This window comes from Bos mutus, chromosome 27, assembly GCF_027580195.1.
Source record: "Bos mutus isolate GX-2022 chromosome 27, NWIPB_WYAK_1.1, whole genome shotgun sequence".
In the NCBI taxonomy this organism is placed as follows: Eukaryota; Metazoa; Chordata; class Mammalia; order Artiodactyla; family Bovidae; genus Bos; species Bos mutus.
Window position 1 is genome coordinate 1106464 of NC_091643.1, and position 13856 is coordinate 1120319.

A 13856-nucleotide genomic window follows, 5' to 3' on the forward strand; every position below is an offset into this window, starting at 1 on the left:
AAATTAATTGGGTCAACTCATTCTGAGGTCTCACAATAGATGATTGCAGTTTTCCTTTAACTGTGTTTTCACGTGTCGGCAGCACACAATAGCACTGATTATTAATAAGATCTATTTTGAAGAAAACAGATTTCAAAATGCATAATTCAGCACATACTGTAGAGCAATTGTTCTCCATCTTAATTTTTTATACACACAGTTATGGTTTATTATAGCTAAACAGTGTAGAACCCTGCATCTCTCATGTAAGCTATGGTCACTCAAACAAGAAAAAAAGCCTAGGCTTATAAATAAGTAGCTTAAGATGTCAGGAGGTTTACAGATTTCCCCTAAAATCCTATAAAAGTGGGTAGATGGCCTAAAAGTGGATAGGTCGCCTAAAATCCTATAAAGAGTGGGAAGCCTTCCCCTTCTCCAGGGTCTTTTCCCAACCCAGGGAGCGAAACCAGGTCTCCTGCATTGCGAGTGGATTCTCTACCAGCTGAGGCACAAGGGAAGCCCAAGAATACTGGAGTGGGTAGCCTATCCCTTCTCCAGGGGATCTTCCTGACCCAGGAATCGAACTGGGGTCTCCTGCAGTGTACGTGGATTCTTTACCAACTGAGCTATCAGGGAAGCCTATGCTTATAAATAAATAGCTTAAAATGTCAGGAGGTTTACAGTTTTCCCCTAAAATCTTGTAAAAATTCTAGGTCGGGACATCAGTACTAATATGCGTACTAGTGTAAAAAACAAGAGGGCATGTCTCAGGAACTATTTCCCAGGCCTTAAATAGTGTCCTAAGGTGAATTTTCTTTTTAAACGAGCCACACCTTTCAGACTGTTTAAAAGCCAGAATTGTTGAGGGAAATAACAGCAATCCTTTATCTCTTGGAGATCTTAAAAAGAAGCTGGAAGAATTTGTTCCTCACCAACCTTTCTTAACAGTTCCCGCTAACCTCAGGTTCAGATTTCCCGTGATTACTTACCTGACGCAAATTTGGGTTTCTTTCCATCCCTATGCTCTATAAACCTGAGCCCAACTGAAAAGATGTCTGACTTTAGCTAACGGGGACAGGAGCCCACCCAACTCAGGAAACCAGTGATTCTGTTGGCGGCAGAGGGGTTGGGCTTTCAAATCAACCGTTTTTACTTGGGCGTCTTCCGTTTATCTCCCTTAGGAACTGACAAATGAAATCCTCCAAGAAAGGCTCCACTCTACCTGGAAGCAGAAGAGACACTCACCCCCAGCGGATGCGCGGCCTTCTGCAGTTTGTTGTAAGGGCTGTATTTAGGTTTCGGGGGCTTCCCAGCAGCTCTGTCTTTGTGCCTTCTACTGCTAATGTGCTATTAAAAGCAATGAAAAGGGACAGCTTTAAAGAAATCATCCTCCAAACCCCTCAAAAGTATTGTTTTAACCTGGGGAAGGATATTAATTATTTCATGCAAGTTGCAGAAAGACAGAAATAAAAGAACATGCACTTTTGTCCTTGGTTGTGGTTGCCTCGAGGAGAGATACTTTTATGCTGCCATTTTATTCTATTTTTAACACATGGCAGTGTCTTCTTTTTCCCAGCTTCTCTCCTTATCAGAGCACAGATCTCAGTTTATGGACATTTACAAAGGAAAGAAATGTCTGAAGGAATTTTATGTGCAAATAAACCAAGGTGGCCAGGCAGGCACGGATTTATTTCCATACTAATATTTACCCTCACATTTGTACAGCCAAATGTCAACCCCTTAAATTCTAAAGATAAATAACTAGGGTGCATAAAAATCAGTGCAAGAAGGTACGTATGCATATGAAACACAATACAGTATGAGGGCTGGGACTTCAGCAGCAAGGTAGACCCGATCCCTCTGGAAGGCTATTAGAGTAACAGTGACTCCATCCCGTTAGCGTGTGGCTGTAGGATTTAGAACAGCACCACCAGGTACTAAGGTAGCAACATGAAAGAAGGGCACAGGGTAAAATTAGCGGTAGCATGTACATCTCTAAACAAGGAAACATGGAATGCTGCACTTTGACCTTTAGCGAAAAGCAACCCTTTCGAGTGGGAAACCTGGTAAGGAAGAGAACTGCTTGTAGCCCCCTCGCCTCCCACTCTTCATCTGTAAGAACAGCACAGACTCACTTCAGACAAGCTGGGAAGGGTGTTAGAAGCCGCTACATTTCAGCATTCCTATAAGCAACTAACCTACGCACAGGTAAAGAAGGGGGTTGAGTAAGAAGCTAGGTGGATGGATGGGTGGGAGGGAGCAGAAGAGCAGACAGGGCGCAAGGCAGGCAGAGTCATGCCCTGTGCGCCCCCACTTCCGGTGTGGGCTCTGCCTACCTGTTTCAGCTGTGTCTCCGAGTTGACGTGCACGTCACAGATTTCACAGTGAAACGTTTTGTTCTGCAGGCCTGTATTTCCCTTGTTCGCTGGGCCTTTGCCTTTCACACCTGCCCTGGGGAAGGCTTTGATAGCCCCACTTCCGTTCCGAGCTTCTAGCATCGTTTTGTGCTTGGTACCTGCCAGAAATGTTAAAAAAAAAAAAAGAGAGAGAGAAAAAGAGGAGAGAACTCTTAGCTAGTAATTGCCTCCAAGACACGATGCGGCAACACCACGTGGTGTGATGCTGAGTCTGAGTGCAGGGCTTCCGGGGGTTCTGCTTCAAACACACTCATGACGCAGAAAACCACAACCATGTGCTCTGACGGCCGCGTGTTAACATGACTTATTGCGCATGCTTCTATGTCCCAGGTAACAAACAAGCACCATCAGTACAGGAGTAAACGCAAAGTCCTGAGATGACGTTAAATAGGTGTGGCTTCCTCTTGGTGCTGATGAGACATGAATGATACCTGATGAGGAAGGGTGACTTAGTTGCTACAGGTTTAGTTGGAGATGAGGTGTAACAAATGTAATCAGCTTAAACAGGGTGTGCTTACAGAGGTGGCACTAATTAAATACCCACTTTCTGAGTGGAGTACACACAAGCTTTCCTCACTGTGTAGTTTAGGCTCAAAGAAGGAACATAACAGTATAGAGATCTTAATGACTCTGAAAAAAAAAGGTCCTGTTAGAATAGCAAAATTCACATTGATTGGCTATTAAATTTCAAATGTTAAAAAAAAAATTACTATAAAAGGGGTTTCACTGGCTAGGTGGGTACACTCTAAGAAATTCTTTTTTATTACACCAACCACATTTGCCCATCCCACATAACTAATGTTACTCTACTCATCGACATTTGCTTTTTTTTTTTAAACACTAAAATTCAGGATGGCAGTGTTCTCTCAAAATTTTTCTTCACAATTTCCTTCTTGGAGTTGATAAATATTCTTTACTTTTCTTGTTTAGCCATGTGTTTTTGCTCTGAAATTTTCTTTTGTCATCATTTATATTCTTCCTGCCATTCTGGTTTTTTTAAATTATGTTTTAGAGGTTTTATCATCTTAATTGTCTTTATGACATGTGTTTGATCCCTGGGTTGGGAAGATTCCCTGGAGAAGGGAAAGGCTACCCACTCCAGTATTCTAGCCTGGAGAATTCCATGGACTGTATAGTCCATTGGGTTGCAAAGAGTTGGACACGACTGAGCGACTTTCACTTATCAGTTCTGGAAACACAGAAAAAAAGAGATTCTTAACTTCTTGTTCTTGAATCAGCTTCTCAGAACCATTCAACATCAACAAAGAAAGATGTTGAGGGCTTTCAGCTTGGAGCCAGTCACCAATGTCTTCGATAAGAGGCAATGAATACATGGAACAGGTTTATAGCCATATGTTTCTCTCTTGCAAAATGATAACTTTACTGAGTCCAGTATTAAAAAAAATGCATATTTTTACAACTTAGATCCCTCACTTTGAACCTCTATCCTTAGGCACAACAATGACAATATTCATATATCAACATAGTAAGGAGAGAGAAAAGAGTCAACATGTTGGGAAAAAACCGAAACAGCTAAAATACGGAGCTAGGGCACCTGTCCATGGTGGTGGGGGTGAGGCTGTCCTGGGCTTGTTCTCGACCCGGCCCTGTGGTCTAATGACCCGACGCTTCCGACTTTGTAAGAAGAACCATAAACGAGAGTAAGGGGGAGCAATGCATGCATATATACGCACATAATGAATGAATGGACGTGTCTATATGCACACACGTGTGCATCATTTTGCCAAGCTTTCATGTATGCAATCTTCATACAGATCAGAAGCTTTTGTGTCACTATGTGAGCAGATGATTATCCAACGTTCTATATCCAAACAGATGATTTTATTAAAAAAAATTTTTTTTTCCGTGCAGCTTATTCAGTCAAACTGATGGAGCATTCCCAGGGCCCGTGTGGCTTAGGAATGTCTAAGCAGCAGTGAGTAGGAGAAAATTCTCATCCTGGGCACTTCTCTGGTTCAGTTCAGTTCAGTTCAGTCACTCAGTCATGTCTGATTCTTTGCGACCCCATGGACTGCAGCACAACAGCCCTCCCTGTCCATCACCAACTCCCAGACCTTGCTCAAACTCATGTCCAACATGTCAGTGATGCCATCCAACCATCTCATTCACTGTCGTCCCCTTCTCCTCCTGCCTTCAATCTTTCCCAGCATCAGGGTCTTTTCCAATGAGTCAGTTCTTCACATCAGGTCGCCAAAGTATTGGAGTTTCAGCTTCAGCATCAGTCCTTCCAATGAACACCCAGGACTGATTTCCTTTAGGATGGACTGGTTGGATCTCTTGCTGTCCAAGGGACTCTTAAGAGTCTTCTCCAACACCACAGTTCAAAAGCATCTGGTGGTCCAGTGATTAAGAATCCACTTTCCAATGCAGGGGATGAGGGTTCCATCCGTGTTTGGGGAACTGCACAGATCAACTAGGCCTCCATGCCACAACTGGAGAGTCCGAGGCCACAATGAAAGATCCCTCATGATGCAGTGAGGCTCCTGTGTGCTGCAACCAAGACTCGGCACAGCCAAATAAGTAAGTATTAAAAGAATTCTCATCCCGACTTTCCTGAAGGCCCCTCAACTCATTATGGTTAATGTCTCCTGTTTGAGCTGGTGTTTGATAGTGGCAACTAAAATGAATCAAAAAGCTGTTTCTACCTATGTGAAGATAGAATTACTTTATTTTGCTTGGGAGGATGATAAAAAAGTCTGGCCTGGGTAATGTGACTCAAGATTGAGTGTCAGGTGGATTAGGAAGAGGAGAAGGGATTAAAGATTTGGCCCCAGTAGTAGGGGGTGAGCAAAGGTAGGTAAAGATCTTAGCAACAGTAGGTAAAGATTCAGAAAACAAAATGTTCTCCTTAATATCTTCGGACTCGCCTATATCTGACCCTAGAAGAAGAGATGTGAACAGAAGGTATGTGAACACTGGAGAAATGCCAACCTCGCAGAAAAATCACTGCATCATTAGCATTATTGTTTCAGTGCAGTCCCTCCCCAGAAGCTACTAAAGATAGGAAAATTAAGTATATCCACTCATGCACGCCTTACGTGGATGCAAGCAAACACACACACACACACACACACACACACACACACCGGACACATGTTTAAAATCATGCCAAGATTGGGTGAAAAACTCCAGCTAATAGCTTTGACTCTGGGGTTAGCAGTCATCGTCTAGCAGAGTGGAACTTTTGTACAGCGTAACCTCCTGTGCTAGGAGCAGATTGTCAGTCATAATTAAATTGCTATTAGATAGTTTCAAAAGAGCTGAAAGCTTCAGTAGCCTGTCAGGGTAGCTATATTTGCTCCAAGTACAGCTACAATTAAGAAAACACGTACTCTTATTTCTCAAGCATTTACCTTTTTTTGAGAGCTCAAATGTGCATGAATAATCTAAAAATAGTGATTACTGGGAGGATTTGTGCTTATTTTATTTTCCAGCATTGTACCTATTGTGCTAAATTACCCACCTGCTCCTAGCTGTGGTATGAGATAGGTGACAATATTATGCCCATTTTAGAGATAAACTGGGACTAAAAAAGGTTAAGTTAATTGCCTGGTTCACAAAGCAAACACTACTTGAAGTTACTGATGGGTAGAAGGTGGATTTCTAAATAAGTTCCTTGAACTATGGGATTTAGTCAGAAATCCACTAAGGCTGTCTGAGTCAGCTGCATTCCAGTTCCACAGGAATCTCTCACCACCTTTAACTTCTCTATGTTGTTAATGCTGTCTTTTCTAAACTTGGATTTTAATTTGAGTCTTTCATTCTCCTTCTTCCCCTGTAATATGCCTTTCTGCTCAGCAGAGGATCCGGAACCAGGATGCTATATGAACAGCAGTGGTTTTGCGATGGCCGGTTTGATCACCTCTGATTTCATCCACGTGTAAATATCCCGCCAGGCTGGTGCCTTTCCTTGTGACTGCACAGCAGGGCCCTCGAAAAGCTGCTTCTGTACTTTCAATGGGCTGTTTTCTTCCCACCACTTTTAAAAGGCTGGCGCTGACAATGACCTTCATTTGAAGCTTCCATGTTTCCTGAAATGCAAAATCATTCTCCAACCAGAGTTTAGATCCAGCAAGTCATAATGCTCCTAGAAATACTAATTTTGTTTGTTTGTTTTTGATTGCCTTGGATCAAGATATTTTATCTGCAAAAATCAAAGTAATAAGTGGTGTGGAGTGAATGGAGGCTAGCTTTCCCTTTACTCCCCCATCGTCTTTACCGATTCCATTTTCCAGATGGCTCTTTATTTGAATTTAATGCATTCATTTGTGGCTGCACTGGGTCTTAGCTGCTGTGTGTGGGGTTTTCTCTAGTTGCAGCCACTGGGGGCTCCTCTCTAGCCATGTGGTCTGCAGGCTTCTCATCGTGTAGCCTCTCTTCCCCAGGAGCTCAGGCTCTAGAGCACGGGAGGTAGTTGTGGAGCATGGGCTTAGCTGCACCTCAGCATGTGGGATATTAGTTCAGGGACCAGGGATGAACCCGTGTCCCTTGCATTGGCAGGCAGATTCTTAATCACTGGACCACCAGGGAAGCCCCTAGATGGCACTTAAGTTAGGTACTTGTGTAAAGAAAAGGGAGGTGAGCAAGAAAACTGAATGGCTTTCTAAAATTAAATCAGTCATCCATTAGGTCATCAGGGAAACTGGGGAAACTTCTTTAAAATGGAAAAAAAAAAATAACTTACAGTTCCTCCAAGGAGAGGTAGTCATAGTTCAGTTCAATTGCCCAGTCGTGTCCAACTTTTTGCGATCCCATGGACTAAAGCACAACAGGCCTCCCTGTCCATCACCAACTCCTGGAGTTTACTCAAATGCATGTCCGTCGAGTCAATGATGCCATCCAACCATCTCATTCACTGTCGTCCCCTTCTCCTCCTGCCCTCAGTCTTTCCCAGCATCAGGGTCTCTTCCATTGAGTCAGTTCTTTGCATCAGGTGGCCAAAATATTGGAGTTTCAGCTTCAGCATCAGTACTTCCAATGAATGTTCAGGACTGATTTCCTTTAGGATGGACTGGTTGGATCTCCTAGCAGTCCAGAGCTCTCTCAAGAGTCTTCTCCAACACCACAGTCCAAAAGCATCAATTCTTCCCCTCTCAGCTTTCTTCACTGTCCAACTCTCACATCCTTACATGACTACTGGAAAGACCATAGCTTTGACTAGACGGACCTTTGTTGGTAAAGAAATGTCTCTGCTTTTTTAATATGCTGTCTAGGTTGGTCATAGCTCTTCTTCCAAGGAGAAAGTATCTTTTAATTTCATGGCTGCGGTCACCATCTGCAGTGATTTTGGAGCCCTCAAAAATAAAGTCTCTCACTGTTTCCATTGTTTCCGCATCTGTTTCCCGTGAAGTAATGTGACCACATGCCATGATCTTGGTTTTCTGAATGTTGAGTTTTAAGCTAACTTTTTCCCTCTCCTCTTTCACTTTCATCAAGAGGCTCTTTAGTTCTTCTTCACTTTCTGCCACAAGGGTGGTGTCATCTGCATATCTGAGGTTATTGATATTTCTCCCAGCAGTCTTGATTCCAGCTTGTGCTTCATCCAGCCCAACATTACTTATGATGTATTCTGCATATAAGTTGAATAAGCTGGGTGACAATATACAGCCTTGACGTACTCCTTTTCCTATTTGGAACCAGTCTGTTGTTCCATGTCCAGTTCTAACTGTTGCTTCCTGACCTGCATATAGGTTTCTCAACAGGCAGGTCAGGTGGTCTGTTATTCCCATCTCTTTAAGAATTTTTCCACAGAGACATATCAGAATTTTAATGGTGGTCATCATGTGCCAGTCTTTGATTTCCTACTTGTACATGTGCATTTAAAACATTTGGATAACAAAATAATTCTGTATAGAACTTTCCTTGGAATTATACATACTTTAAAAAATGTACATGATTTTTAATGACAGCATAGGCTTACAATACATGAATGCTATATATTTAACCACTTGTCTAATATTAGATATTTGTATTATTTTCCTCTTTCCCTATATAATTATCCTACTCATTAATCTTTTAAAATCCATCCTAAGGTTGTTTCCTTATGATAGATTTTCATAAGGGGTGTTCTAGGGACAAAATATGACTATTTTTAAGTCTCGATTCAAGCTGACAAATTAACTGTCTAAACAGTACAAAGGGAGTTTCAGAGGATTCATTTGAAGGGCAATGTACCTTGCAAAACTTGCCCTTCTATAAAATAAATTTCAATACCTTAAAGTTCAATTCTCCAGAATGCCCATGAGATGAGGTTTAATAGCATCAGACTAGACTGGGTGGGAAAGATGCCCTGGATAAGGGTATGGAAGCCACTCCAGGATTCTTGCCTGGAGAATTCCATGTACAGAGAAGCCTGGTGGGCTACCATTCATGGGGTCAAAAAGAGTCAGACATGACTGAAGCGACTCAACATAGCACAGATGTCAGCAAACCCAGGTGATAGCCAGAGATCATTTAGTTACTTTCTTACTGACCAGTTCAGATGATCCAGATTATAGATATGTGAGCAGGAAAGTGGCCAGTATCCATACAAACAACAAAGAGCTTTTTGAGGTGTTTATCTATAACATTCAATATAATGGCACGATGGTCCAACTTTTGTGTGTCCGAAGGGAAAAAAAGTTATCTTGACTCTCTACACCTGAACTGTGCAACTGGCACCAATAGCCTCCACATCCTCTCTCTGTTTTTATTCCTCCAAATGGCAAGTTGGAAGGACTGATGCTGAAGCTGACGTGCCAATACTTTGGCCACCCGATGTGAAGAGCCAACTCACTGGAAAAGGCCTTGATGCTGGGAAAGATCGAGGGCAGGAAGAGAAAGGAATGACAGAAGATCAGATGATTGGATGGCATCACCGACTCAGTGAACATGAGTTTGAGTAAGCTCCGGGAGTTGGTGACAGACATGGAGGCCTGGCGTGCCGCAGTCCATGGGGTTGCAAAGAGTTGGACTCACCTGAGCGACTGAACTGAACAGAAGATTCTGTTTGGCCTGAGCATGAAACCACTCTTAAAAGAAATGGCATGTAAAAGTACACAGTAAGAAAAGTCCTCTTGACACAACACTGAGATCACTTATTCTAGCTGTTTATGCATGAGAAGTCACTAAACATGAAATAACTAAACTCTGAATGTTGACAGCTACATAAAATTCTTTGGTTAGATAATATATTCCAAATCACCCATATTGCAATTTCCAATGTACATTATTTAAGAATTATAAGAATCTAAAAAATTCCAGTAGAACTATTCAAATCCCTAAAGATGCTGCCATCAAGGTTTTGCATTCATTATGTCAGCAAATCTGGAAGACTCAGCAGCGGCCACAGGACTGGAAAAGGTCATATCCTCATCCCAATTCCCAAGAAGGGTGGTAACAAAGAATGTGCTAAGCATTGGACAACTGCACTCATCACCCATGCTGGGAAGGTTATGCTTAAAATCCTGCATGCTAGGCTTCAGCATTATGCAAACCAAGAACTTCCAGATGTCCAAGCTGGGTTTAGAAAAGGAAGAGGAACCAGAGATCAAATTGTCAACATCTGCTGGATGATAGAGAAAGCAAGGGGACTTCAGGAAAACATGTATCTCTCTTTAACTGACTATGCTAAAGCCTTTGACTGTGGGGATCATGACAAACTGTGGAAAGCTCTTACAGAGATGGGAATACCAGACCATCTTTCCTGTCTCCTGAGAAACCTGTATGCGGGTCAAGAAGGAACAGTTAGAACCCTGCAGAGAACAATTGATTGGTTGAAGATTGAGAAAGGAGTATGACAGGGCTGTCTGCTGTCATCCTGTCTGTTTAATCTACACACTGAGCACATCATGAGAAATGCTGGGCTGGATGAGTGACAAGCTGGAATCAAGATAGGCGGGAGAAACATCAACAACCTCAGATGTGCAGATGATACCACTCTAATGACAGAAAGAGAAGAGGAACTAGAGAGCTTCTTGATGAAGATGAAGGAGGAGAGTGAAAGAGCTGATTTAAGACTAAATAAAAAGTCTAAGATCATGGCATCAGCCCCATCACTTCTTGGCAAGTAGAAGGGGGAAATGTGGAAGCAGTGACAGAGCTCCTCTCCTTGGGCTCAGAATCACTGTAGATGGTGACGGCAGCTGTGAAATCAGATGTTTGCTTCTTAGCAGGAAAGCTATGACAAACCTAGACAGTGTGTTGAAAAGGAGAGACATTACTCTGCTGACAAAGGTTCGTATAGTCAAGGCTGTGGTCTTCCCAGTGGTCATGTGCGGTGTGAAAGCTGGACAGTAAAGAAGGCAGAGCACCAAAGAATTTATGCCTTTGAACTGTGGTGCTGGAGGAGACTCCTGAGAGTCCTTTGGACAACAAGGAGATCAAACCAGTCAATCTTAAGGGAGATCAACCCTGAATATTCACTGGAAGGACTGATGCTGAAGCTGAAGCTATAGTATTTTGGTCATCTTATGTGAACAGATGACTTTTTGGAAAAGACCCTGATGCTGGGAAGGATTGAGGGCAGGAGAAGAGGGTGTCAGAGGATGAGATGGTTGGACAGCATCACCAATGCAGTGAACATGAACTTGGGCAAACTCTGGGAGACTGTGAAGGACCGGAGGCCTGGTGTGCTGCAGTCCATGGGTGTCAATGAGTTGGACATGAGTGGGTGACTGAACAACAACAAAAAGAGTAGGTGTGTCATGTATAATGGATTCACTTTGCTGTACACTTGAAACTAACACAGCGTTGTAAATCTACTATAGGTCAAAAGATATTTTGAAAAAAAGAATTGTGGCTCCAGTCCACTCTCTGATAGAAACTTCTGGGGTGATGGGAATGGTCTTGATCTGTAGGCACCAATATGGTGGCCTTTAGTCACACTCTTCAGCACTTGATATGAGGCTACTGCTACTGAATTGGTGATTGATTTCGATTTAAATCATCATCTAAGGCTAGTGGTTACCACATTAGATAGTACAGCTCTTGTACTCAAGCATGTCCTGCATGACCATGTGTAACACAGCGGCTATGTGGCTGAGCTGCCTGTTTTTAATCATTTGTAGAAAGTTTAAAGAAGGCATGACAGCAGACTTGTGATAGAAGAGTCTCCATCTGTTTTTTCCATCTAACTGAAGTCTTATCATCATCCCAGAAGATCTTGAAGAGATGTGATAGATATCTCTAGGCCTTAATAATAACAAGGCCATGAACTTGGACTACCACTGACTGGCTTAAATGAGTTCTTCACTTGAAACATGAAATGACAAATCTCTATAGGGGAAACAAGTCTTTACACAGTCTCTTCCTGAACAGAGGCACAAACTGGACCTCGGCTTCTTGAAGGCAACTCCTGGGTTTTGCTCAAATTTTCATTCTAAGGGCCCAATGCATGGCAGTAAATCAGTGAAGATTAGCAAAGTATTGGGTATTAATAAAGATCAACAAACACATATTCATAAAGAGAGTTATGAGCTCAGGTTCTGAGATGGTATAAGCCAGAGTTTGTCTCTACTAGCTGTGAGGTTTCAATGTACTGAAGTGTTGCAGGAGATGCATTTTTATCTTAAGGTATTATTTCTGGCATGCCCACATGCTCAATAAATTTTAGTCAATCTTCTCTTTCTTCTTCTTAACATTGTTTTCATGTTTAAGCAAAAATTTAGAAATCTCTAAGCATTTTAAAATTTAGTCAAGTCTGTCTTTCGATAAAGTGACTTTTCTCTATATTAAAACTTAGTGAGGGAAAATAAGCTCTGTGTAGGCACAAAAAAGCTGGAATGTGCTTAGTGAAAATGATCAAATGTTACCACTTTAAGTTATCACCAGAAAAATCTGCCAAATTAGTAATGAGTCTGCTTATAAAATTTCAAAGGATTTTTTTTCAATTATATACAGAAACTCATTAAAATTGGCTAAGCAAAGCATTACCTAGCAGGATGTTTGGGGGGAATTTCTGTAAAGAAAGAGACAAAACATATCTTTTTATAATATCTGTGTCCATAACATAAAAATAAGAGGAGACTTCAAGGTCTCTTATAAAGAGTATGTCCTCTTACGGTGTTGCAAGCATTCTTAGAGTTTTTTGAATCATGCTAGCAAGTTCAGGAGAACTGCTTTTCCTCCCAAATTAAAAAAAAAAAAAAAACGAAAGAAAGAAATCCTATATTCCAGTACTATTCCAAAAAAATAACTAACTTTGAATGGTTATACTGTAGTGAAAAATAAAAACAGAAAGCACACGAAATAACACAGCAACCCAGCTGGGGCTTCCCAGGCGACTCAGTTGTAAAGAACTTGCCTGCCATGCCTGAGACACAAGAGATGCGGGTTCCATCCCTGTGTTGGGAGGATCTCCTGGAATAGGAAATGACATCCCAATCCCTATTCTTGCCTGGAAGCTTCCATGGAAAGAGGAGGCTGGAGGGCTACAGTCCATGGGGCCACAAAGAGTCAGACACGACTGAGCGACTGAGCAGACAGCAGCTGCTGTGCTTCTGCTAATAATCATGTCATAATATTTCATCCTCACAAGGTGCATATGGCCTCTTAACTCCATGAGAGAGAGAGAGAGAGAGAGAGAGAGAGAGACGGACAGAGACAGAAAGAGAGAGAAAGGGCCCCAAAGACAATTGCCTTGCCAAGGTTCACATAGAAAAGTTCTCTGCAGATTTGAGGTAAAAATTAAATCTGATCACTTCTAGTTCACTCTAGTCTATTCCATTAAGCCGTAACAAAGGCAGTGTTTAATGGAAATTGTTTTCCCAATATTTATGATTAAGAATCCATTTTCCAGCCAAAATGTGGAAACTAGCCTAAATGCCCATCAACAGATGAGTAGATGAAGACGAGTAATGCCCATACGCAATGGAGAACTGCTCAGCCAAAAAAAGACTGAATAATGCCATTTGCAGCAACATAGACGTCCCTAGAAATTAATTATAATACTAAGTGATGTGAGTCAGACAGATAAAGAAATATATGATATCACTTATGTGTGGAATCTTAAAAAATAATACAGATGAACGTATTTACAAAACAGAAACAGACTCACAGACTTCAAAAAGAAATGTACAGTCACCAAAGGGGAAACAAGAGCGGGGGGTGGGGGGGGGCGCAAATCAGGAGGCTGTGATTAGAGCAGGAAAACAGCAGGGACCTATGTTACAGCACAAGGAACTCTACTCAATATTCTGTGTGTGTATGTTAGTCTCTCAGTCATATTTGACTCTTTGTGACCCCATGGACTGTAATTTGCCAGGCTCCTCTGTCCATGGAATTCTCCAGGCAAGAATACTGGAGTGGGTAGCCATTCCCTTCTCCAGGGGATCTTCCCAACCCAGGGATCGAACCCAGGTCTCCTTATTGCAGGTAAATTCTTTTGTCTGAGCCACCAAGGAAGCCCACTCAATATCTATAATAACCTATACGGAAAAAGAATCTGAAGAAGAACGAATA

The 13856-nt window shown here is 42.0% G+C and overlaps 1 protein-coding gene across 3 annotated transcripts in view; it reads right to left on the bottom strand.

The window, feature by feature from the left end:
- The window catches only part of ZNF385D (zinc finger protein 385D), a 1015555-nt gene that overhangs the window by 4593 nt on the left and 997106 nt on the right, over positions 1-13856 (bottom strand). For all 3 annotated transcript variants that reach the window (XM_070364115.1, XM_070364117.1, XM_070364116.1), the window contains 2 exons: positions 2316-2494; positions 1225-1326 (listed from right to left, as the gene is read on the bottom strand). In XM_070364115.1, coding sequence (XP_070220216.1) covers positions 1225-1326; positions 2316-2494 — 281 coding nt within the window. The remainder of the gene's footprint in view (positions 1-1224; positions 1327-2315; positions 2495-13856) is intronic.